This window comes from Callospermophilus lateralis, chromosome 4, assembly GCF_048772815.1.
Source record: "Callospermophilus lateralis isolate mCalLat2 chromosome 4, mCalLat2.hap1, whole genome shotgun sequence".
Taxonomy (NCBI): domain Eukaryota; kingdom Metazoa; phylum Chordata; class Mammalia; order Rodentia; family Sciuridae; genus Callospermophilus; species Callospermophilus lateralis.
The window spans coordinates 39,472,124-39,498,489 of NC_135308.1; the positions used below are offsets into that span (position 1 = coordinate 39,472,124).

At 34.8% G+C, this 26,366-nt stretch overlaps 1 protein-coding gene across 1 annotated transcript; it reads left to right on the forward strand.

The window, feature by feature from the left end:
- Window positions 1-5,265: 5,265 nt before the first annotated feature.
- Frg1 (FSHD region gene 1) lies at window positions 5,266-26,042 on the forward strand. The gene is made up of 9 exons (XM_076852427.1): window positions 5,266-5,502; window positions 6,455-6,525; window positions 17,697-17,822; window positions 18,591-18,648; window positions 20,757-20,871; window positions 21,889-21,993; window positions 24,122-24,213; window positions 24,701-24,811; window positions 25,941-26,042. Exons 1-9 carry the CDS (start codon window positions 5,441-5,443, stop codon window positions 25,975-25,977), a joined length of 777 nt encoding a protein of 258 aa, XP_076708542.1. The 5' UTR covers window positions 5,266-5,440; the 3' UTR covers window positions 25,978-26,042.
- Window positions 26,043-26,366: the final 324 nt, after the last annotated feature.

Here is a 26,366-nt window from a genome sequence, read left to right on the forward strand (position 1 = left end):
TCCGAAATTTAGCTATTGTGAATTGTGCTGCTATAAACATTGATGTGGCTGCATCACTGTAGTATGCTGTTTTTAAGTCCTTTGGGTATAAACTGAGGAGTGGGATAGGTGGTGAAATGGTGGTTCCATTCCAAGTTTTCCAAGGAGTCTCCATACTGCTGTCCATATTAGTTTCACCAATTTGCTGTCCCACCAGCAATGTATAAGCATGCCTTTCTCCCCACATCCTCATCAACACTTATTGTTGTTTGTATTCTTAATAGCTGCTGTTCTGACCGGAGCAAGATGAAATCTTAGAGTAGTTTTGATTTGTATTTCTCTAATTGCTAGAGATGTTGAGCATTTGTTCATATATTTGTTGATTGATTGTATATCATCTTCTGAGAAGTATCTCAAGGATCTAGGAATTAAACCAGAGACCCTGTGCCTCATAGAAGAAAAAGTAGGCCAAAATCTTTATCATGTCGGATTAGGTCCCAACTTCTTTAATAAGACTCCTATATGGGGCTGTGGCTCAGTGGTAGAGTGCTCACCTAGCATGTGTGAAGACTCCTATAGCACAAGAAATAAAATTATGAATCAATAAATTGGATGAATTCAAACTAAAAAGCTTCTTCTCAGCAAAAGAAACAATCAGTGAGGTGAATAGAGAACCTTTAGAATGGGAGCAAATTTTTACCACACATAGCAGATAAAGCACTAATCTCTAGGATATATAAAAAAACTCAAACATCTTAACACCAAAAAACAAATAACCCAATCAATAAATAAATAACCCAATCAATCAATCAATCAATAACCCAATCAATAAATAAATAAATAAATAAAAATCAATAAACTAAACAGGCCCTTCTCAGAAGATGATATTCATCCAGTGAATTTTTAATTATTTTTTTATTTAAGTTATTACATTTTCCCATAAATATCCTAGACATTAACAAATGTCATAATTCTGGGTCATATTTAGCTTAAGTTTTATTTGCCCAAACACATTATGAATAGTATTTGTTTTGTTTTCAATCAGACGTAATGAGATTTTTGGATGGCAAACTCACCTGAAGCCATCTAATAGTTACATCTCAGGGATGCTCTTTTTTCCTTCTCTACCACTCATTGCCCTAGTAAAAGACAAAACATTTCTGTCTTATCTCCTCTTTATGCAGTAAGATTTATGGCTCATTCACTGTTACCCCAAAGGTATAGTCACAGATTCCTTGCTTCATGAGCCCAGGCTCCTACCTCCTACCTCCTTTATCTTAGGAACTCAACCAAGCAGAAACTCCAGGTGTCCTTGATTCGGCAGGAATATTCAGGTGAGAGGTAGCTTTAGTACACATTCTGAGGGTTCTTGCTTTTTCTTTGTTTGGGATCTAAAAAAAAGAGAGGGACATGGAAGAGTCAAAAGTAATACAAATAAGGAAAAGGGGGTAACAATAGATAGAAAGGTTGAGAGGCAGTGATGGGATACATAAAAAGTCTTCAAGAGAGGATATTAAAATATTTTGTCCAGTAAATTAGTGGTTTCATGGTATCTAATCCACCATACTGATGAAAATGGAAGCCATGGTTTGTTTGTTTGTTTTTTTTTTAATTCAAAGTGAAACCCTCCTATTTTGGGGTTTGATGTGAGATGAGAAATATGAGAAGAAAAATGGAAATCAATGAATTTATTATTTAACTTGTGACACTCTAGTGTCAATCCTCTGAACTTGTGGGTATAAGTTACAACAATGGGGATGGGCAGAATAGCTGAGGGAAGTGTAGAAAGTGTCCTCAGACATGTGAGATGACTATGCATCCTTCATTTCTTATTCATACCATATGACAAATAGACCAGTAATATTTTAAATATTAAAGAAAAAACTGAGGGCACTCCACAGTTGGAACTGGGTATGATGTGAAATTTCTTAGATGTAATATTTACATTTTATATAAGAAATTATTATTGGGGTTGGGGCTGGGGCTCAGCAGTAGCATAATTGCCTGGCATGTATAAGGCACTGGGGTCAATTCTCAGCACCACATATGTTAGCTTATACACTATGAACTCTTTATAACTATTAAATAATACTACATGTTTAAAAGCTAGTAACATGCCAGGCCCAGTGACACAGTAATTCTGGCATTCAGAAGGCTTGGGCAGGCGGATTACAAATTCAAGTTCAGCTTGGGCAACTTTGCAAGATGCTGCCTCAAAAATGAAATTAAAAGGAGTAGAGATGTAGCACAGCGGTAGAGAACTTGCCTGGTATGCATGAGGCCCAGGGTTCAATCCCCAGTACTGCATAAATGAATAAATAAATTAGACATAAAATACAAACTGCCAAGATGGAGCAAAGGCAAAATGTGTTCTGTAGTTAGCCTGGAAGTAATTTAAGGTGGAGTAAAAGATCAGCTAAGCTGAGAAACAGAATTTTAAGGCAGGTAGATGTAAGGTCACATTAGTGTAGATGCTTAAGTCACTGAAATTGAGAGTGGGAGAAGTGAAGAGGAACACAATGAGCAGGTTTCAGGTGGGTCCAGCACACTAATGAAAAGCAAATCAATTGCAGTGGTGATGGGTGTGAATGCAGGTGCTTCAAAGCCTGAGTTGATGGGTGGGGACAGTGAAAAGTTCCAAAACATACTTGGGGTCACAGTACATGATTCTCCAACTTTGGATACATTGAAATGAGAGCTAAATTCTTGTTGAAAAAAAAGAGAGGGACATTTTCATGGAAGAGTCAAAAGTAATACAAATAAGGAAAAGGGGGTAACAATAGGAAGAGAGGTTGAGAGACAGTGATGGGATATATAAAAAGTCCTCAAGAGAGGATTTGGGGACCAAAAAAATGAAGAACAAGAGAACATGCAAAAAGTTTCTGTTTCTGTAGGAATTTACAGAAATTATTCCCCTAAAGAACAAGAGGAAAGAATACTTTAAAACTGATCTAAAATAGCATTATGGGACTGAGGAACTATGGAAGAGCCTAGGCTGGTATAGGCTCAACTGGTCATTTCCAAAAGAGTCACCATAGCTTCAGATAACTGTTACATATACAAGTAACCTCAGACTAAATACATGCTTGGTCTTAAGTGCAATTATCATAACTTCAGTTTCTCCTGAGCCTAAGTGTATCTTTGGGTATTTTTTGGTTGTCAGTTTCAAAAAAAAAAATGAGGAACATATTTAGCAGCAGGATAAGAAGATAGGGAATAACATTTTGTGACTCACACATAAAGGATAACAAAGGAAAAGAGTACACGAGAGATTAGAAACTTAAATCTAGTACTTTTTTCTGTGTGATTGCAGCTATACAGTCACCGTCAGCTTATCGGTCAACTTTATTAGGTGGCATTCAGGAGACTGGGGTGAGAAGTCAAAAATTGACTGCTTACCTTGGAGTATACTTATATTTAAGTTTCTCCCTTTTAAGAAATAAGGAGGGGTGGAGCTGTAGCTCAGTGGCAGAACACTTGCCTTGCACGCGTGAGGCACTGGGTTCAATCATCAGTACCACATAAAAATAAGCAAATAAAATAAAGGCATGCTGTCCATTTACAAGTACAAAAAATTAAAAACAAAAAAGACATAAAGATATGTGCTCTCTTCTCTTTGTTCTCTTCCTTGTAGTTTCACTTATTACCAAGAATTGGAATTAGGAAATTGTATGATGGAAAAATAAACACAAGTACTGTTGTCATTTCTTCTCTAGTAGCAGCATTCAGGATTGCAAAACCTCATTAGGTTTGCAAAACACTGTAAGAAAAACAACCACCTGCAGATTGTAATTTGTAAGTCCTCACATCACACTCTGAAAATAAAACTTGTATTTTATGAAATATGAAGCAGTGTTGAAACAGACTAAATGGAAAGGAGGTTTATTTTGTTCCATCACAGAAAATAAGCCTCAGTAAAATTTAAGAGCAGCCTTCCACCAGCATAAAACAGAAACACAACTAATAGTGCCAGAGATTTTGCTGCATGCAGTATTATAAGCACAAGAAATATCAAAAGGAAAAATGTGCCTTAATACCATCATATTCCCATAATTAAACATGTGCTTTCTTAAAAACTGGAAATAAGTAAGGAAAAGGATAATAAAGGTATGATGTCACTCTTTTCCTCATTTTGTTTCTAATCTTTACATTAAATGAGTGAATTGCAACATTTGAAAGCCTAAAATTATAATGGAGCTTATGTGCATTGAGCTTCTTCCAGTGATAGTAGCACTGACTATCATAAAAAGAGAGACATTTTTGATGTTTTTTTAATCACAGCATGAAAACTATCACATTATAATAATTTGGCCAATAAAATGTAGTATTAAGCAGCACATTCTTAATCGTAGGAAGTTAGCATGGGGTTATAGTTCCTTCAAAGATTAACTGAAGATTAGCCATGGACTCATCAATCTACACAAGGACCAAATAGGAACTCTACCTGTGTATTTGAGTGGATACTGGGCAATCTGGTTTGATTATTCCATTTTAAGAATTCAAGCATATTTTCTGAATGTTCATTGTGTAGGAACGTATTTATTTTAATTATTTCTTTACTTATGATGTCAGAGTTTTTTATCTATGTCTAGGAAATCCCAGGTCCTTGATTGAGCAAAAAAACAATAAGTGGAGAGTCAGTCATGATGGAGTAACTTTTACTAGGCTAACTCTCTTGCAAAAAACATTAAATTAAATTAAAATTTGGACAAATACATTTTTTAATTATCTGAAGGCAATAAATAATGGCCAAAAGCAGGTTGAATGTAGAGGAGAGTTGTCAAAAAAAGAACTGTATTCTAAAATCTTAGCACAGGCCCCATGCAGTGCCACTAAGACCCTTGGAAAGGATTTATTTTGACATGCGCATACATACTTTGTTCCCAGTTTTCTGGCGGGGAAAGTGCAGAGGTTATGTAAATATACAAACTGCGAAGTCTACATGAGGTTCAGACCAGTTGTACGAAATTCACTAAAACTGTGTTCAGTGCGCTGGGAGGGCTAATTGAGTCACTCTACCCTCTGGTTCATCACTTAACTCCTGAAACCTAGCATGAGGCTGTCTCAGTAGCAGGAGGAGCTTATGACGGCTGTGAGACTGCCGGCATCCACTAGAGGCGCTGTTCTCTGGTTGCCTCAAGCGGGGCATGGGGAGAAAGAAAGTATAAAAGCCCTAACATCCGGGAATTCCACCAGAGGGCGCAAAGGAATGCTGATGTAGTTAGGTCCTCTGCAGCTGCCATAGCTCCCCCGACAGGAAACAGGAAGCAGATTTTCCTCTCCGAAAGTCAGTGTTCCGGTGTAAACGTAGAGGGTATCCCGCAGTACGAGTTTGACTGTAGCAAGTTCGTAAGTTCTCACGGAGTGCTTAATTTTGCTTCTGCTCCACCTTTTTCTTACAGTCTAAGCAATTTGCCCTGAGTCAGGTCTCAGTAACTGGTACAGAAGCCTTGTCAGAACCATGGCCGAATACTCCTATGTGAAGTCCACCAAACTTGTGCTGAAGGGAACGAAGGCTAAGAGGTGAGACCCTGAAGCTCGGGCAGGAGGCTTCTCGGTTTTTCTGTCGCGTCCCCGCGGCGGGCGAGTCCCTTCGAAGTCCTAGAGTTATGTCTTTTTAGCCCCCTGAGCTCTACAGAGGCTGCGACTCAGTTCGCGGCACTTGTGCAGAGCTGGGGGCAGACAGTTGGCAGAGAGGCGACCAAGCTGTAGCGGCCCGGAAAAAAAGACGGGAAAAGTGGAGACCTGTAGCCCAGGAGCGTCGTGTTAAGAGGGAGGCCTCGTTCCGACCTCTATATGATGGGTCTGCGCTAATCTGTTCCCGTATGTGATAACGATAACTGACTTTTGGGAGAAATTAGTTTTCACCTTTGTTTTCCTTCCCCATAAAAATTCATAATTGTTTGTGTACAACCAGTGATTTGAAAAAATTGTGCTCTGTGTGTAGTATGAAATGAGTTGCATTCTGCCACCATGTATAATAAAATAGAATAAATAATTTAATAAAGAAAAAAGATTCATGATTGTTTCCCACGTAATATGCAAGGGAAAACTGGGCTGAGTTACATACACAGTGATTAAGGATATGGGTTTTGATAGAGATGTGAGCTCAGATGGGGAATGCACCGATTATGGAGTTTGTAATTAGTGGCAAATTGATTAAAATCTGAGTTTCCTTGTATTTGTTGATACTGGTAAAGACTTATGAGGATTAAATGATATAACACGTGACCAAAGAAATAAATAGAGCCAAATGAAAGGTGGTTTTAATGATGATTTATGGTTATTAACTGTGTAGGGAAATTTGTATACCATAAAATTCACCTTTTTATAATATTGAAATTATAGAACTAAGAAGTGACAGGATGAGGAAGGCCTTTTATACAGTTTTAAGACTTTTCTGTGCTTATATCTAGTGACATTTAACACCCAAAACAATATGCCTAAACTCATTTATCATACTTTTTTCCCATAGTAAGAAGAAAAAAAGCAAAGATAAGAAGAGAAAGAGAGAAGATGATGAAAAAACCCAACTTGATATTGTTGGTGGGTCATTTCAGTACTTTATTCTGAGAAAACTTAACATTTGTTAAGATTCCATTTAAAATAATATCCTAGATAGAAATTTATGACCTATTAATTTTTGTCTGAAAGTGCTCATGTATATTTAGAGTTGAAGGTTTCTCATATTTGTGAGCCCAGTAGATGTCACTGATGATTTTTCTTCATCCTCAGAACAATGTGCAGGAGAGAGGAAGTGTGACTCTTGGATTTAGTAGGCACCTTTAAACTCCTTAGTAGGCAAAGCTTCTTATCCATCATTTTAAAGACCTACTGTAGATAAGTTTATTTAACCAAATTATTTTCTTTGAACATCTATGCAGTTTATTTGTAGAAGTCAATAATTTGCCTCTCAAGGAAGTATAATCATAGTAAAAATAACTATTTTGTAAACAGTAAAATGAATGAAACTCCTAATTAAACAGAATAGAATATGTAGATATCCTGTAGGTAGTACTAGAAATAAATGGACCCAAACACATTTAAGAGCCAATTCTCTGTTTAGCTGTTTTATCCTCTCCATACCTGTACTTAAGAAGAAATTTCTTTACTTTTACAACGTGGCAAGTTGTATTCTGGCTTTTCTTAATTTATGACTGCTTTAAATCTATGTAAAAGTGGGAAATGGTATAGTTCTGGAAAATTGCACATTTTTTTTGAAAGAACAAATCAGCAATTCTAAAACTAGGGTAAATATCTTGGGAATACTTGTAGGTGTGGAATTAATGTGTTGAAAGGTGAATATTTAACTATAAAAAGAAACCACCTCAGATTTCCTGAATTGGTGCTACTTTATCCTCACACCAAGAATGAGTGAAAGTCCCAGAAGTCCCTGTTGCTCCACATCCTGGCCAGCAGTTGATGGTATTATCAGTCTTTTCTCCCAGTCCTCATGCACCTTTTCATTTTCTTCTTGGTGTTTTGTTTTGCCTTTGTTTTTTGTTTTGTGGTGAGGAGGTACCAGAGATTGAACTCAGGGGCACTGGCCACTGAGCCACATCCCCAACTCTGTTTTTTATTTTATTTAGAGACAGGGTCTCACTGAGTTGCTTAGCACCCCACCAGAGGTGGGGTGATGAACTCGCAATCCTCCTGTCTCAGCCTCCTGAGCCACTGGGATTACAGGCATGCACCACCATGCCCAGCTGTCTTTGTTATTTTTTGGTGAGAAGTTTTTAGTTTTTCTAAAGCTCAGTTTTGTTTTGTTTTGTTTTTCTTTTATGGTAACTTTCTTACCTCTGTTCTAAGAAATATTTTGCTTACTCTAAGGTTATGAAAAATTCATCTACTTTTGCTTTTAGATATGTGATAGGCATTTTTAGTTTTTACATTAGCTCTATTATCCGTTTCAAATTAATTTTTGACATAGTGTGAGATGGTGTCAAGTGTTCCCTTTCCCCACATGGATAATATTTTTCTTCAGCCCCATTGTAAAATAGACTTTCCTCATGAAACTGCTTTGGTTTCTTTGTTTAAAATCAATTGAATCTCTATGTATTTGCTTTTTTTAAAATTGTTTTAGTTGTAGATGAACACAATACCTTTATTTTGTTTTTTGTTTGCTTTGTTTTGTTTTTCTTGATTTTTACGTGGTGCTGAGGATTGAACCCAGTGCCTAAAACATGCTAGGCAAGTGCTCTACCATTGAGCTACAATCCCAGCCCCATATATATTTGTTTTACATCTTTTTTCAAGATTAAGTATCCCAAGTCACTTATACTTTCATATAAATTTTAGGATCAATTTATTACTTTCTACATTAAAATCCACTTGATTTTCTGGAAGAATTGTATTAAATTCATATCACTTGGGGAGCATCAACATCTTAGCCATATAGAAGCTAAATAATTTTAGTTTTAGGTGTTATAGTCTTCTCATGTCTTTTCAAAATTTTTTTTAAATATTTTATAATTCTTTATAAATTGAATTTTAAAATTTTCTTTGTTTGCTGTCATTATTTAGATATACAATCAGTTTATCTATATATCAAGCCTTATAGCTGGAGACATAAAATTCCCTTATTAATTTTATTGATTTTGTTTGTTTACTATGTAGAGAACCAAGAAGTATGCACCCATATTTCCTGTGACTATAGCTTTACTTCTTTTTTTAATATTTTTATTGTTGATGAAATTTTTTATTTTATTTATTTGTATGTGGTGCTGAGAGTCGAACCCAGTGCCTCACACATGCTAGGCAAGCACTCTACCACTAAGCCACAGTCCCAGCCCTATAGCTTTTCTTCTTCCTTTACAATCTTTATTATATTTTATTTCTCTTTAGTGCTTTTTTATTCTAGACAGGACTTCTGTAACATTGAATGAAAGTGATAAGAATAATCATAATTGCTTTGTTCTCAGTCTTACTTAGAAAGCTTTTAGTAGTCGTCCCCCATATAATATGATTTAGCTGTAAGATTTTCTTAGACTTCTTTTATCAAAATTAGCATCATTTAGCATCCTGGGAGATGTTTTTGGGTTTTTTTGCAATACTGGGGATTGAACCCATGGTCTCCTGCATGCTAGGCAAGCACTCTACCACTGAGCTACATCTCCAACCCTTTTTGTTTTTGATATTTGAGGTAGAGGTTCACAGTGTTATCCAGGCTGACATCAGACTTGCAATCCTCTTGCTTCAGCCTCCTGACTAGCTGGGATTATAGGCATGACCTCTGTACTTGGCCAGTATCTTTGGATTATTTTTTTGTTTTGTTTTGTTTCTCTGGAACCAGGAATTGAACCCAGGGTGCTTAACCACCGAGCCACATCCTCAGCCCTTTTTTATATTTTGCTAGAGACAGGGTCTCACTAAATTGCTGAGACTGAATTTGAACTCACTATCCTCCTGCTAGTGCCCCCCATCCCCCATTACAGGAGTGCACCACCACGCCTGGCATATCCTGGGATTTTTAACAAAACGTGTTCAATTCTGTCAGATGCTCTTTTCTGCATGTGTTGACATGTTGTGCATGTTTTCTTCATTTATTCTGCCAGTGAATTACTTTGATTTCATTTTCAACTTGTGACCTCTCTTCACATTCCTGAGTTAAACCCCATATGGTTGTGGTGTATAGCCCTTTGTATTTTGCTAGATTTGATTTCTAATTTTTTTATTATTATTTTTGTATTTGTGTTGAGAGAGATTACACTTTTATTTCCTTTTTCTTGGAATATATTTGGTTTGGTATAGTGTATAAGATTTCTTCTTCAGACGTTTGATAGAATTCGCTTGTGATGTTATCTACACCAAAGAGGATTTTTTAATTTTAGTCCTTATGAAAACATACCACTTAATTTCTGCCATGTAGAGATATAGTAGATATCTTATTGCTGATTTCTAATTTGTTCATAGTATGATCTAAGAATATACATCCTTTGTGAATTTGCGTGTATACTTGAAAAAATATATTCTGCATATGTCAGTTATATATTTTCTAAATGTCAGATCATTTGGGGGATGGAGTAGACTTTCAAATCTTCTGTATCTTTCCTGATTTTTAACTAATTCTACAAATGACTGAGTAACTCTCCAAATCTCAATGTGTCTACTTCTCTAAGTTTTTCTTGGAAGTATTTTAAATTTCTATTTAAGATGTATATACTTTTCGGATTGTTAAATCGTCCTTTTAAAATCAACCATTTATCTTAATAAAAATGTTTATTTTTATTTCTGATAATGTTCCTTACCTTTAAGTCTAGTTAAATCATTGATAATTTTTTGCTTCTGTAAGGCTTGGTAGTTATTTATTTGTTGGTTGGTTGTTTTTTTTTGGTTTGGCTCTTAATTGTTAGGGCTATTTGGTTGTGCCTGTCTAGATTGTGGCATTTACTTTAGGCATTGGTCCTTATGGGGCTTCAAGTAAATGCCCAAGTATACTCATGTGTTGAAGCCATCCTCATGTCTCCCAATATCCTGTTCTCTCCAGTATCTCCATTCAGTTCTCAGGAACTATGGTCTCTCTTCTAGGCCTTGTGAATCCTACCCAGTACATGCCTTAGCCGAGCCCTTGACCAAAGACCTATGGAGAAACCTTATATACACTTTTTAAGGGTCCCCACTTTTATGCAGTTCCCTCTTCTACAGTATCTTGCTATGTAAATTCCAGACTCTAAGTCTCAGCTCAGTGGGATTTCTGGGTTCTTCTGGAGCTTCCGCTACCTGCCCTATGTTTGCAAAACTGCCATTAGGCAGAAAAACAAAATGATAGTGAGGTTCACCTCATGTGTTTTCTTTTTCTTCAAGACAGCAGTCCCACTTCACCTTTGTTCCAATACTTGAAAAACAGTTTTCTCATATATTCTGTCCTATGTCCTAGTTGTTCATGGTGGAAGGACAAGTCCAGTACCAGTTACTCTGTCTTGGAAGTCCTTTTGTGTCTTGTTTTTGTCCTCTTACCTTCTTTCACATGATTTTTTTTTTCAAGCTTGATCTATAGGTAGGTGTATACCTATTTTTGAAGGGGAAAAGAAAGAAAACTTAATGTTTTAAAACTGTTCTGTTGGTTTCATGTAAGGCCCTGAAGGAAGATCTAAACCAAAATGGATTGGCATATTCTGCCTTTCACATGGAAAATATCAAGTCTGGACAGTAATATAGAAGAGCATGTCTGTAAGGAAACAGTTTCAGTGAGATCTGCCAGGGTTGGAAGTAACCAGATTTTTTAATAGCATAGTTTGTCAAACTCTTAAATAACTTGTTTTTCTTGGGAACTAAAGTCAGAGGTTGTGGCTCAGTGGTAGAGTGCTTACCTAGCATGTGTGAGGCATATTCTCAGCACTGCATATAAATAAATAAATAAAAATAAAAGTCCGTTGACAACTAAAAAATATTTTTAAGAAGAAAGTGAGATAAACTGTTGCACAACCTCTCATCTCTCTCACCTCTTTAGAAAGGATTGATAATTGTGTGGCCATAAGCACAAAGCTGTGAGCACCACTGGGAGATCAATTAACCACAGAGTAAGGCCTCTCAAAGTATAGACTCATCCTTTAGTGTCTCTAGTAGCCTTAATAACAGAAGGAGTGGGAACTATGACAGTATATTATCAGCTTCAGTCACTTTTATACTAAGACATCCATCCATTTGATATTTAGAAAGCATATATTCAGTCCCTTCTATGTGCCAGATATTCTTAAACAACATAGATTTGGTCCTTACTATCACAAACATTATTACAATATTGTTTTCTAAACAATTACATAAAAAGTTATATGTCAAGCTTTGTTATGTGATGTGAGAATGCACTGTAGCAATATCTAACAGTCTATGTAAGGTTTAAAAGCAAATAGCTTTAAGCATGTCTCTACATTTTGTTTGGACAAAGTAGTAAGTAAAGTGTTAGAATGGATTCTGAGATTCAACTTCAATGTAGCACATAAACATAGCTTTAAGCTATAACTGACTTAGAGATGGGCAGCTTCAGAGACAACTGTTCTTAGTATCTTTAGAGGACTGCATTTTTTCAGCCTGAATCCCTAGGGCAATACCAGCACATATTTTGCTACATTACTTTAGTCATTAAACCTGTAAGCATACTTCCATCTTTGAATGTAGGCCACTGGAAATCTCAGGAGAAAAAAACAGGTTTCTACTCAAGACATCTCTTTTATCAGTTCAAAATTATATAAGGAATATATTTTATCATTTTTCTACTTTGGCAGAGTTGAAAATTTTGAAGAGCTTGTCTGCCAAAAATTTCTTCTCTGCAAGTTACCATTGAGATGCTATATTAAAATTATTTCACTTAATAAGTATAGGCTGGAAGTGTAGTTAAGTGTAGTTCAGTGCTTGCCTGGCATGTCTGTGAGGACTTGGGTTCAATCCCCAGCACCACCAAAAAAAAAGAAAAAAATTAATCTGGCCTAGAGTATACTAAATACCAAAAAAAATTAAATAATTAACTGTTACATTTTTAAGAAGGATATGCTGATCATAAGACCATATATAAGGATTCTAACTGAAGCAAGACCTTGTTTCAAAAAGAAAGAAACAAAAAATGCTAGAGTTGTAGCTAAGTGTAGAATGCTTACCTAGCACGTGGGAGCCCTTGGGTTTGATTTCCAATATCATACACAGAGAAAAACAGTAGTCTTTGATGGGCAAAAGATATTTTTATTGAAGTCGATTTGTCACATTTTTTCTTCTGTTTCCTATGCTTTTGATATCGCATGCAAAAAAGTCAGTACAAAATCAATATCATGGAGCTGGGTTTGTAGCTTAGTGGTAGAGCATTTGCCTAGCACATGTGAGGCTCTGGGTTCAATTCTGAGCACCACATAAAAATAAATAAAGTTATTGTGTCCGTCTACAATTAAAAAAGAAAACACCAATATCATGAGATTTTCCATTTTTTCCCCTAAAAGTTTTATGGTGTAAGCCTTTCCATTTTGGTCTTACATCTATTTTCAGTTGATTACAGCTTGTGATAGCTAAAATGTTACCAGTGTTTTAAATTAGTTGTAAGAAGTCTAAACTGTTCATCTGCATAGTAAATTGTATAAAGTGTGATTAACTGAATTTTTAAAAACAATAGAAAAGTATAATGAATCCCATATGTACCTATACCCCTTAGCAATAGTAATTTTGACTATTTTTCCAATGTTGTTTCATTTATACACATACCCACACATTTTTTCCCCTTGGGGAATTTTATATAAATCAAAGATATTATAATATGACACCCATACTACATACATTTATTTATCGTGGAAGGTTTCTATTTCATCATCAAATCTAAAGCTTAATTTTGCTGGATATAAGATTCTTGGTTGGCATCCATTTTCTTTCAGAGCTTGTATATGTTGTTGCAGGACCTTCTAGCTTTCAGGCTCTTGGTTGAAAAATCTACAGAGATCCTAATTGGTTTCCCCCATATGTAATCTGATTCCTTTCTCTTGTGGCTTTTAAAATTCTCTCCTTATTCTGTATACTAGGCATTTTCATTATAATGTGCCTTGGTGTGGATCTGTTGTGGTTTTACACATTTCGCACCCTATAAGCCATTGTATTTGATTTTCCAATTCATTCTTCATGTTTGGAAAATTATCTGAGATTATTTCATTCAATTGATTGTTCATTCCTTTGATTTGTAGTTCTGTACCTTCCTCTATCCAAATAATTCTTAAATTTGGTCTTTTTATGTTATCCCATAATTCTTGAATGTTCTAATCATGGTTTCTTCCATCTTCACTGTGTGGTCAACATTCTTTTCAACATTATATATTTTATCTTCATTATCTGAGGTTCTATCTTCCAAGTAATCTAATCTGTTGGTGATGCTGTCTATTGAGATTTTAATTTGGTTTTTTGTTTCCTTCATTTTAAGGATTTCTGTTTGGTTTTATTTCAGAACCTCTATCTCCTTATGGAGTAATCTTTTGCTTCCTGTATTTGCTTGTGTAGCTATTCATTGAAGTGGTCTTTGGCTGTCTGAATTTGCTCTCCTATATCATCCTTTAATTCACAGAACATTTTAAGCATGTACATCCTGAACTCCTTCTCTGTCTTGTTTTCTGCTATGCTGGCCATGGATTCTAATAATGTAGTATCTTGGTTTTGCGGGGGGGCACTTTCTCCACTTGTTTTTTCATGTTGTTCGTGTGTCTTCCCTTTTAGCACTGTAGACCCAAGGTGTTAGTTTTTACCCTGTAGGCTTATAGTGTCCCTGCAGGCTTCCAGTACCTCTCCTTTAAGGTGGAGAACAATATTAACAGATTCCAGTACAAACATACAGTCTTAATCCAAAAAGCTTCTAGTAAGATGTTTACGGTTTTGTCACAATATACAGAAATTATTATCTATAATATATACAGTTGGTTTGCTAAAGGGTCTACAGTTTCTGATGGTTGCCAAAGAGAGAACCAGGGGTGGGGTGTAGGATGAGATGTTAAAGGAGGTAGGAGGTGATTATAGAGAGTTATTAGATCTTAGGAAGCTTGAAAGAGGAATCTAAAGAAGTTGGCTAGTAGCAGCAGAAAAGAAAGTAATTTGAGGGAGACAAGTAAGTGTGAAGACAGTTGAGTACAAAAAACAAATTAAAAATTAAGAAAATTTTAAAATGTAAAAATAAGAGATAATATGCAACACAGCTGTAATATACTATTCAGACATCCCAGAACTCATAGCCAATTCATGAAAAGTACATGGTTTCACAAATGTTGGGGATATGAGGGCAGGAGAAAAGAGAGAAAAAAAGAAAAAAAAAAGTCCAAGGAAATTTTTATAAGGATTGTTTTGTTGGAATTCAATATGTTTCCCGCTTCTCATCCAGTAGCTGGGGTTTTCTGTTGTTTGCTGGTATCTCCTCCCTCAGGATGGGAAAAGTTATTAGGGTGAGAGGGTTGGTCTTGCGGGCAGAGCTCCTGGAGGTAGGGTATAGCACTTGCCTGTCCTGATAGAAGACTGCACCCCAAGGCCTCTTCTTTGAGGCCTGTTGGTGTGATGTGGGCGCCTGGTCTTATCTCCTTATAGCACCTATAGACCTCACAATTCCTGGTCTTTAATTCAGTCTCTAAACTGTATCTCACTCACCCTCTCCCTTTCTACATCCCAACGAACCTTTCTCTTTGAGGTCTTGTTGGCTGCACTATGGAAGCTGTGCACCTGCCACAGAGAGCTGTTTTGTATTGGGCAGTTCAGGGCCAGGCTTTACAAGCTACAGACTAGCCACCTAGCCACACGCACTGTGCTGGGTTAGTGGCTGTGGGAGATGGGGGTAGTTGGGGACTATAAATACCTTGATATTGCTTCTAGGACCCAACAGTTGTCCCAAGCTGGGATTTGCCCCAACTGAGGATGGCGACAAAGGTGTCCTCAGAAGGAGGTAGCTGCTTTCAGAAATGGGATGTCAGATCGGGTTGGACCAGGTGGTGGCATTAGGCACCGTGTTCAGAGATGCAGCTCTGTAGTGTGCATGTAGTGTTATGGCTAGTGGCTCTCTCCAGACCCTGTCCTGTGTCCCTAGGTGCCAGCTACCATGTGTAGGGGACATGGCAGTGGTTGCAGTGTCCCAAGATGGAGGAAACCAGGAGTGGCCCACGTTGGTAGATGGGGGTCCACATGGGAGTGGCGGCCGGGGGTCCTGCGTATAGGCAGTGGCCCAGTATCCTGAGTGGGAGCAGTGGCCAGGATTCCTGGGCAGGTGGGCAGCTGGTGGTCTTGCGCGGGGGCTGATGCCAGTGGTCCTGTGTGGGCAAGCGCCAGGGAGTCCTGCACTGATGCTGAGGTCTGGAGACCTGCACAGGAGCAGCTATTGGGGGTCCTCTAATAACTCGCAGAGAAACAGTATTCCCGCTACTAGAATCCCAAGCCTCTCTCTAGCCTTACATCTTGTATCCTGCCCATAAATGTACATTTTTTTATAAGGTCAGTCAGTCAAGTTCCCCTCTTTCCCCCTCTCTGCTTTGTACTTCTTTTTATATATATCACTGTGCCACTATCAGACCTTGTAAAATTAATAAGAATTTCTTAGTACTGTCTAATATACAGTTAATGATTGGTTTATTTCTACTCTAGCTAAAGTACAATTCAAGGAAAGATTTGAGATCATGTTTGTTCTATTAAAATATAAACTTCTGGGCTGGGGTTGTGGCTCAGTGGTAGAGCACTCACCTAGCACTGATGAGGCACTGGGTTCAATCCTCAGCACCACATAAAGATAAATAAATAAAGGTATTATGTCCATCTACAACTAAAAAATATTTTTTAAAAATATATAAGCTTTTGTAATGATTGCTTATATAATTGGACTCTAACTTTAACACTTTATTGGTGATCATTAGTGTTCACAGATACAGATTCCACTAATTTTGTTTCTAATCTAAGATCATAAAAGTCTACAGTGACCCCCCCCCCCACTTACTTGTCCCACAGTTTCTTTTTCTGTGGTTTTAATTACCTATAATCAACCAAGGTCTAAAATTATTAAAGAGGAAATTCCAGAAATAAGTAATGAGTTTTAAAATGCATTTTATCTGGTATAACATGATCAGATCTCTCACCTTCCTGGCTAATATATGAATCTCCCTTAGTAGCCCACTTGGATATCAGATGTAATTGTCATGCTATCACAGTGTTTGTGTTTACACAGCCCTTATTTTACTTAATAATGACCCCAAAGCACAAGAGTAATGATGCCGAAAGGTTGAAAATGCCAAAAAGAAGCTACAAAGTTATTCCTTTAAGTGAAAAGGAGAGGGGGAAAAAAGAATGATATTTCGAGATAGAGGAACCATATTCATATAACTTTCCTACAGCATACTGTTACAATTGTTCTTTTTTTGTTGTTGTTTTAATCTCATATTGTACCTAGATTATAAATTAGGCTTCAGCATAGGTATACATGCATAGGAAAAAACAGATATATATAGGATTTGGTACTAGCCCCAGGTTCAGGCATCAACTGAGACTCTTGAAATGTATGCCCTGCAAAAAAGGGTACTACCATATGTACCTCTTTTTGTAGGACTAAGAAACAATTCATAATAGACACTGCCACTGGAAAACAGGCATGGATGGATGGATGGATGGTTTGAGGGGTTCTGGAATGAGACTGTTTTTTCTAAACCATTTTTTATCTTCACATATATTCCTGTTTAAAGATTATGTTTAGCCAGGCATGGTGGCACACTCCTGTAACCCCAGCATCTCAGGAGACTGAGGCAGGAGGATCGCAAGTTCAAAGCTGGCCTCAGCAACTTAGACCCTAAGCAACTTAGCAAGACCCTGTCTCAAAATTTTAAAAAAGGGTTGGGGATGTGGCTCAGTAGTTAAGCACCCTTGGGTTTACTCACTGGTACCAAAAAAAAAAAAAAAAAGATTTGATTTGAAACCTAAGATTAGATTTAAAGAAAACCTACTCTTGACAGTGGTGATAGTCACATGAATGTGCCTACATACACACAAACAAGGGCTTATAAACTGGTGAAATCTGAATGAAGCTTATAGATTATATCATTATCAATTTCCTAGCCTTGACTTGTACAGTAGTTATGAAAGACATTAATTACCATTAGGGGAAAGTAAGTAAAGAATAAATAAGATCTCTGCATTATTTCTTATAACTGCAAAACAAAAACTTTAAAAAAAATAAGTTATAACAAGAACAAAAATGTGTGTCAAACCTAAAAATGAGTTTCAATCTGGATTTTACTTTTTAGGAATCTGGTGGACAGTATCCAACTTTGGTGAAATTTCAGGAACCATTGCCATTGAAATGGATAAAGGAACCTATATTCATGCTCTTGACAATGGTCTTTTTACACTGGGAGCACCACATAAAGAAGGTTTGTAGCTGATGAAAATTTTCAAAGGGAAAGGCCCTTAATATGTAGGTTTTTATGACATTCATACACTTGGGCCAAATTTTAACTAGTCCCCAGCATATTCTAAAAGAATGGAGTCATTGCATTGTATTCTTCCACATTTCCCATCCTTAGTATTTACCCATTATTGGCAATTTCCTCTTTCTAGAATAAGCATTTGAAAACATTGCAAATAATGCTAGAGTTTCTGTGGAAATCAAAAGCAACATAATTGAAATACTAACTGGGAAGAAAAAAGAAAACCTGGTTAAGTCGAAAGTTTAAATTTGTTTCCTTCAGACTTTTGCCAGAAGTAGCCTAGTTATAGTTGGCAACTGGAAATTTTCTCATTCTCTTTAGCCTATTGGGGAAACATTAATGAGGTGTGAAGTATAAAAAGGAGTAGTATCATTTGGTCAGAATGGTCATTTCTTAAACAAATAAATATTTTAAATATTAAGTGCTTACTTATGTTTTGTATTTTAAGACACAAAGAGAAAATATCTTGGAATTGATTAAATAAATCTCATGCCAACATATCTTAGGAAGCATGTAAAATTAGCTATGTAGTGATAAGATAACAAGATCATAATACTGTGAACACTATATTATCACAATTGTGCCCAAATATCTTTCCTTAGATTTAATTTTCAGAGGAGAAAAATGTTTTAAAGCAAAAGAGTATCTTTGTGTGTGTGTATGTGTATATATATAACAATATTAAATATTTTCAATCCTTTTCTCCTATAGTTGATGAGGGTCCCAGTCCTCCAGAGCAGTTTACTGCTGTCAAATTGTCTGATTCCAGGTAAGTTTGAGTTGACCTACAATTAAGCAACTTTTTATTTTTTTCAATATCATTCATTAAAAATTCCACTACTTAGCTAACTTAAGCCTACAGAGTAATTTCTATTTAAGAAACCAAACATTTTTTTTGAAAAGTGGATTTTGTGACATTCAGAAATGTTATTTATATACCCAGTATATGTTTAAGTTTTTAGTTAGATTTGTAATAACTGTTATTTAAGAGGAAAATTAAACCTTCAGGTACAGATTGGTTGTCCTGTATTCAAAATGCCCAAGTGTTTTGGATTTCTGATTTGGGGGATTTTGAATTTTATATTTCTATATAAAGTTTTATACACATACACACACATAATGAGATATATATCTTGGGCATAGGAATCACATGTAAACAAAAAAATTCATTTATATTTCATATACATCTTATATACATAGACTAAAGATAATTTCATACAATACTTTTAGTATTTTTACATTTTGCTACATGAGGTCAACTGTAAACTTTTCCACATGTGGTAATGTGTATAATTGAGAAGTTTGGAGCACTTCACATTTTCAGAGTAGGGATGTTCAACCTGTATAAAGTATATATTATAATTCTTACAATATATAATACTTAGCTGGAAAAACATGATTTTATAAAAAATTAATGCTGGCAGAGATGAAATAAAATAGGTTGGAAAAATTATGTGAAGAAAATAAACAGCATAAAACCTGGTTCATTGACGCTGTGGCATATAGATTTATTACTCAGAAGTCAAGAAACAGGAGGATAAAAGAAAGGAGTATTTTGAAACCAGCAGAGAATGTTACTTAATCCTAAAGAACCAAAGAATATTTTATTTACTGTTTTTATAATTCTTTCATGAGCTGATCTTTTTTATTCTCACAGTGAGAAAGAAGTGCAGAATGGGTATTAGATACCAAAATTGAATTTTAATATTCTAGTTAATTGGTTACATCAATATGATAATGATTTGCTTTATATTGTTATAAACCTATAAATGACTACATTGTCAATTCTGGCATCACAGGAGACTAGTAAGGTAAAATAACATCACAGGAGACTAGTAAGGTAAAATAATTGGAAATCATAATTGCGGGAAAAATTTATTAAGATGATTAAACTAGATAATTTAAAAACTAAAAATGAAAATGAAAAAAATGTATACATCATTCTTACCAATAATTGTAATGCAAATTAAATAGGGTGCAATTTTTTTGCGTATCATATTTTTAAGTATTTTTTTAGAGAAAGGATGTTTAAAAAAAGATTCATGATTAGGGCTGGGCTTGTGGCTCAGTGGTAGAGTGCTTGCCTAGCATACATGAGGCACTGGGTTCAATCCTCAGCAACACATAAAAATAAAATAAAGGTATTGTCTCCACTTACAAAAAACGTATTAAAAAAATCCATGATTAAAAACAAGTTGTAACTTGAGAATACAAGTTGATAGATACATCCTTTTCGAGAAAGTGACTTCTCAGAACATGGCAATTTAAAGTTGATACTTTTTTAAATATTTATTTATTTTTTGTTATAGTTGGACACAATACCTTTATTTTATTTATTTTCATGTGGTGCTGAGGACCAAACCCAGGGCCTCACATGTGCTAGGTGAGCACTCCTCTGCTGAGCCACAATCCCAGTCCCTAAAGTTGATACGTTTTGATTCAGTAACCTCCTTTTCTAGAAATCTCTCCTAAGGATAAATCAGTAATTTCATAATCAAAAACTATATTAGTAGGACTTCATATAATAGCAGAAAAATAAATTTTAATACCCCTATAATAGAACATTAAATGTACTGAAAGTAACATTTATAGAACAGTGAATTTAGAAAATGTTTGTTATGTAATATATAAAGTAAGATGTTATATAATGTGAATATTCAGAAGCAAAATGTAATATTGTGTATATAAAATTACAATGTCCAGTATGATAGCAACAAGCCACATATAGCTTTTGAACACTGAAATTATGTCTAGTCTGAATGTATACATATTTCAATATATAAACATACACAGGTACATATTCACATGCTGTTTTTATGTTCTATATTTATTTTTTGTTCTTACTTTTTAACATTTATCCATTTAATTAATTCAAAGAATTGCACTGAAATCTGGATATGGAAAATACCTTGGTATAAATTCAGATGGGCTTGTTGTTGGTCGTTCAGATGCAATTGGGCCAAGAGAACAATGGGAACCAGTCTTTCAAGATGTAAGTGCCATGGTTATTTATAAAAGCTCCCTATCATAACAGGTCTAATATACAATAAATAATATAATTACATTAAATTATAAAAGATCAATATGAACTTGTAATCTTCAAAAGAACTCAAACACAATAGTGCAACAAAAAGAGCAGTAGTACCTTTGCCTACTATAGTTTAAGTATACCCATGGAGCCTAGATATAAGTCTCTCTTATTTAACCAGGACTTTAAATAATGGCAAATCTTGAGTCTCCAAGTAGGGAAACAGGATAATTCAGGAGTATCTTCCTAACAGAAATCATGTATTTTTTCCAAAAATTACAGAATGTGGTAAGTGGACAGTGGAGCAAGCAAAGGCTGAGTTAATATAAAATAATAATGATACCAGTTTATTGAAGTAAATTTAGTGCTTTTAGAACTGTTACTTCATAATGAAATTCAAAAAGAAAAGCAAACTGTACAAAAAGATAGTTTAATACAAAAGAGATGAAGAGCTGGGGGTGTCAGCCTTTCATTAATTAATAAAATTAATTTTTATTAATTTTAGTAAGTAGGCAATTATAATATATGGATGTTTTAAATCTATTGATACAGAATACATAATTCTGCTTTTCTGTTTAAGCAGTAAAAACTGAACAAAAATATACAGGAGCTAAACAAATTGCAAAGAGTTGCAGCAAGAATAGCAAGGACCAGTGGGCATCAAGTAGATCAAGGGAAGGAGAAATTCAGTAGCTGGATAGTACCAGCTATATACAATAACAAATTCAAGATAGAACCCAATTGTGGTTTTCAAGATCATAAATTAGCACAACATTCCCTCAAAAAGTAATAGACTCATTTCTCTACCGTTTAAAATAAAATCTTGAGTTAGTGACTTTGAAACTCTTAACCCCAATCCAGTGAGAAATACATTGCTTTTAAAATCAAGGAGAAAAAAAAAATAATTTAGTCTAAAGATTCTCTTGCCAGCATTCTCATATAGCTCTTAATATTTTTCGTGTGCCATTTTGCTTTATTTAGGGGAAGATGGCTTTATTGGCCTCAAATAGTTGCTTTATTAGATGTAATGAAGCAGGAGATATAGAAGCAAAAAGTAAAACAGCAGGAGAAGAAGAAATGATAAAGGTAATCATAACTTTTAACTTTTTCCTACAGACTAATACATGTCACATATTTGATATGACTACAGCTCTATATAACATTGACTTATCACTTCAAAGACTTCATGGCTTTTTATAATATGTTCCAGATAGATTTTATTTTTAATTATAAACCCCATAATTGCTGACTTATTTGCACAATGTGGTAGAGAAATTACTGCACTTTTCAGGCTTGTTTTTATTTTTATTTTTTATAGTTGTAGATGGACTGCATGCCTTTATTTTCTTTGTTTATTTTTATGTGGTGCCGAGGATTGAACCCAGTGCCTCCCACGAGCAAAGCAAGCGCTCTGCCACTGAGCTACAGCCCCAGCCCTCAGGCTTGGTTTTAAATAACAGTATATAAAGTCATAAATTTCTATACACCATGTTCCACTCTATCTACCCTGTCCCTATTACTCCCTGTTTTTTAATAGCCCCTGAAGTTTTTTTTTTATAAATATATGAATATGTTTGTAAGTTTATGCCTTAAATTTTCCCCGTAATATTGTATCTTAGAGATTTTTCCTATTAGTATATGTGTAGAAAGTTCTCTCTCCTGCCCTTTCTTTTCATCCCCTCTCCCTCTTTCTCTTTCTTTGTTTTGATAGCTACATAGTGATCCATTTTAGAGATGTACTTTAACTTACTTAGTTATTCTCTTGTAGAGGGAAATTTGAGATGTTTCCAGGCTTTTATTCTTAAAAACAGTGCCGAAGCACTTAATATTATGAATGAGCATCATTTTGTGTATGTGCAAGTGTATCTGAAGATTAATTCCCATAGAGGTGGTGCAAAATTATATTTGCACCAACATGTAGAAGAAGGTTACTAGGTTGGTTTATTAATACTTGACCATCTGTGAAGCTAATCACTGCATAGTTATAGCAGAACTTCTAGGACTTTATCCTTCAAATTTTTGTTCTTTATAAGAATGAGTATGTTGTCTTTACATGAAGAGAAGTATTAAACACACAAGGCATTTTTAAAATTTCCTATCAGTCATTAAGCTGGAAATAAAAGTTCCTTATGTGAGGCAAATTCCCTAATCCTACTTTCTTTTATTTGATTGTGAAAGTTACACATTCATTTTCATGTCAAGGTGAAATTATAAATAAAAGTGCCCAGTAACTGAATCAGGTGGTTAACTCAAAGGAGATGAAGCCGTTTAGTAAAGCCTTATTTTTTTTTCAAAAATCCACTTTATCTTAATGACAAACACATATGAAGATGTGTCTAAAGAATAACTACCATTTTCTTTTTAGATTACTTTTCTTTTTCTTGGTGTCTCTCTCATATTGAGTATTCTGGACCTCCCCTCATTTTTTTCTGTTGGGAATCACAGTTTGCAGGTTGTCTGAACAAAATTTGGTGTTTTTAACACGTTAGGGAGGGCCAGAGTAGAAGGTTCTAAAAATGGAGGGAGCCATTTCTAAAATGACCTTAATCTTTACAAATAAAACATAAAAAATGATTGTCATATTCTCTACTACCAGCATAATCCTTAAGTATCTATCAAATATCTATACATGCTTTGTGTTAGATTCTTTGTACATTCGATTTCATTTGACAGATGTTCTTAATTTCACAGCAGTCAATTTAGTCTTTTAGTATTCTTTTCTGCTTGAAAAACAGTACTAATCTTTTTAGACAAGAATAATACCATTAACTCTTACTGCATCATTTGAAGTTGGCTGATGGAGAAATAGTACACCCCCTAAAAGAAATTTTGCTGCCTTTTGAGTGCCAGAAATCTCATTTAAAACTTAAGTATTTTATCTTATACTTTGAAAAGAAACATGGTAATTTTGGTAATTTTTTATATAAATCACATGTAAAACCAAAACACATCCCTAGAGCCTTTTTCTCAGTCTAATACCTAATTATGTTGTTTTGCATACAAAATCACCTAGAAAGCTGGGAATATAGCTCAGTGATAGAGCCTTGCCTAGCATGCTGGAGGCCCTGATTTCAATTTTCTAGCACTGTTATTAATTAAAAAAAAAAAAAAAGGAAATCACCCAGAATGTCCTTGTGCCTTGTGTAATAAGTTGGGTAAGCAATGGTGAAGATGAATGTATAACCTGTTGGGCTCTTATCTCTCCAATATCCAGATTAGGTCTTGTGCTGAAAGGGAAACCAAGAAAAAAGATGACATCCCAGAAGAAGACAAAGGAAATGTAAAACAATGTGAAATCAATTATGTGTATGTATTCTTCTCTTTTAGATTCACAGATCTGATAGTGAAGCACTTCTCAAGGAACTTTTAAAGTAAAAACACTGAAGGACAAGAAGAGGCAGCATAATGAGTACTGTAAAGCAAAGCACTCAGCTGAAAGCTTTTCTCTCAGCTTCAGTTTTTCTAATTGTCCTCAAGGCTAAAGTCACTTGGCCTCGTCATTTCTCTTGGTTCCTTAAGAATTGCTGTGATGTCACCCAGAAGCTGTTCATCTTCAGAACCCAGGGGACTCCAGCCCACATTTCCTGGAAGAAGGGACTTTTCAGAAATACCCAAATGACGTCCTTCTTGGTGGTGGTCATAGAGGTCATCTTTGTAGTTCAAAAGCTCTTAAATTATTAAATATGCTTAGATTCTTTCAATGAGAAAGACTTGAATGATATTAGCAATTTCATCAGTAAACATGTATAATCAAAATTTGAGATACTTCTCAATGATGACATTTTCTTTACAGAAAAAAATTTCAGAGCTTCCAAGACCACAAGCTTAAAATAAGTAAAGAAGACAGCAAAATACTTAAAAGGGCTCGAAAAGATGGATTTTTGCATGAGACCCTTCTGGACAGGTAAATATATGTTTATGTATTTCCAGTTGTTTTCAGTATCCAGAAGAAGTGGCATGTATAAATCCATTGTACTTTTTAAACTACCATAGTTTTCAAATTTTTGTATTTATCTCTAATTTATGTATATGGTAATATTATCTAGAGAGGACATCATAAATCTGATTAAAGATAACCAGAGTCTTATAAGCTTTATTGTAAGAAATTCAGGGTTGATTGAAACTATTGCATAAATTTACTTACCAGAATTAGAAGGTTGTTTGAATAATATCAAAACTCTAGATTCTATTAGAATAGTACAAGTTCCTAAAAATGAGATAAAAATAGATGAATTTTTAAAATGACTCAAGTATAAAAATTAAATAATAAGTGAAATTGGATCCGTTTTATTAGATTCAGAAATGTGCAGGGTATTTATCATAGCATAGTGATAACAACTGTTCATTAATATTTCTAATTAAATAAATAGTGTTCTAAGTTTACAACCTAGAAAAATAGGTAGAGAGGTTTAGTTGTGAGCTTGCAGCTATAAATCAAATATGTGCCAAATAAAAGAGTTAGTAGTTTCCTATCGCTCATTCAAGTTCTATGTTGCAAAATTACTCATCCTTTCTTTACATTGTCTGATAAAGGTAGTATATAATCATATATTTCTTGGTAACTATTTGGTGGAATTCTTACCTGAAATCAGTAAATGTCATAAGAATTTTTCCAATGAGCAAATTAATATGTATATAGTTCTGAGAAATCAAAGAAGGTAAAAAATATATTCAAGATGTGGACTCTAAAATAAAATAAGCTGTTTGTCCTGTACTTTATCTCTTATAAAAAATATACCAGAGCACCCAATAGGAATTTAGGAAGACTTAAATTCAAGTAATTAAAATTTCTGTTATAACTCAAAAAAGCCATTAGGCAATATTTCTTAAATATTAGTAAACAAATTGCATAAAACTACATTTTATTTTCTAAAAAAAGAATGCTAAAAAGTAAAATTTTAGTAAAATTTTTATATAATTGTAGTAATATAATCAAAACAAACACAAATACTAAGTTTGAGTTTTATATTTAGTAGTAGTGTGACTGTATAAAGTATGTTTTACATTAATTAATTTTTATTTGTCTTAAACAGGAGAGCCAAATTGAAAGCTGATAGATACTGCAAATGACCAGGATTTTTATTTCTTTTTTCCTTTGTTTTTTCTGAATAAAATATTCAGTGGCAGTGCTTTTACAGAGTTCTTGGGTTATTGTGAAATTATTAGTATCTACTTTCATCAAGATTAATTAAGATTCTTGATAGATTTACTTTTCAGTTAACTATACACACTTAAAAGTACTACAGACATTTCTTTACTGGAATTCTTGTTATAAAGCGTGAAGTACTACTTTAAGAAACTAGTGTTTCCTGTGTGGCTTGTGAAATCTATCATATTGCTTTACAGTCTCTCTTCACTTGATTCTATCAATGCTTAATCAGAACCTTTAGAAGGAGCATAGAAATTCACACTGCAGTCAATCAATAAGGCTTTGATTCTCCCTCTTGTTTTTTATTTGT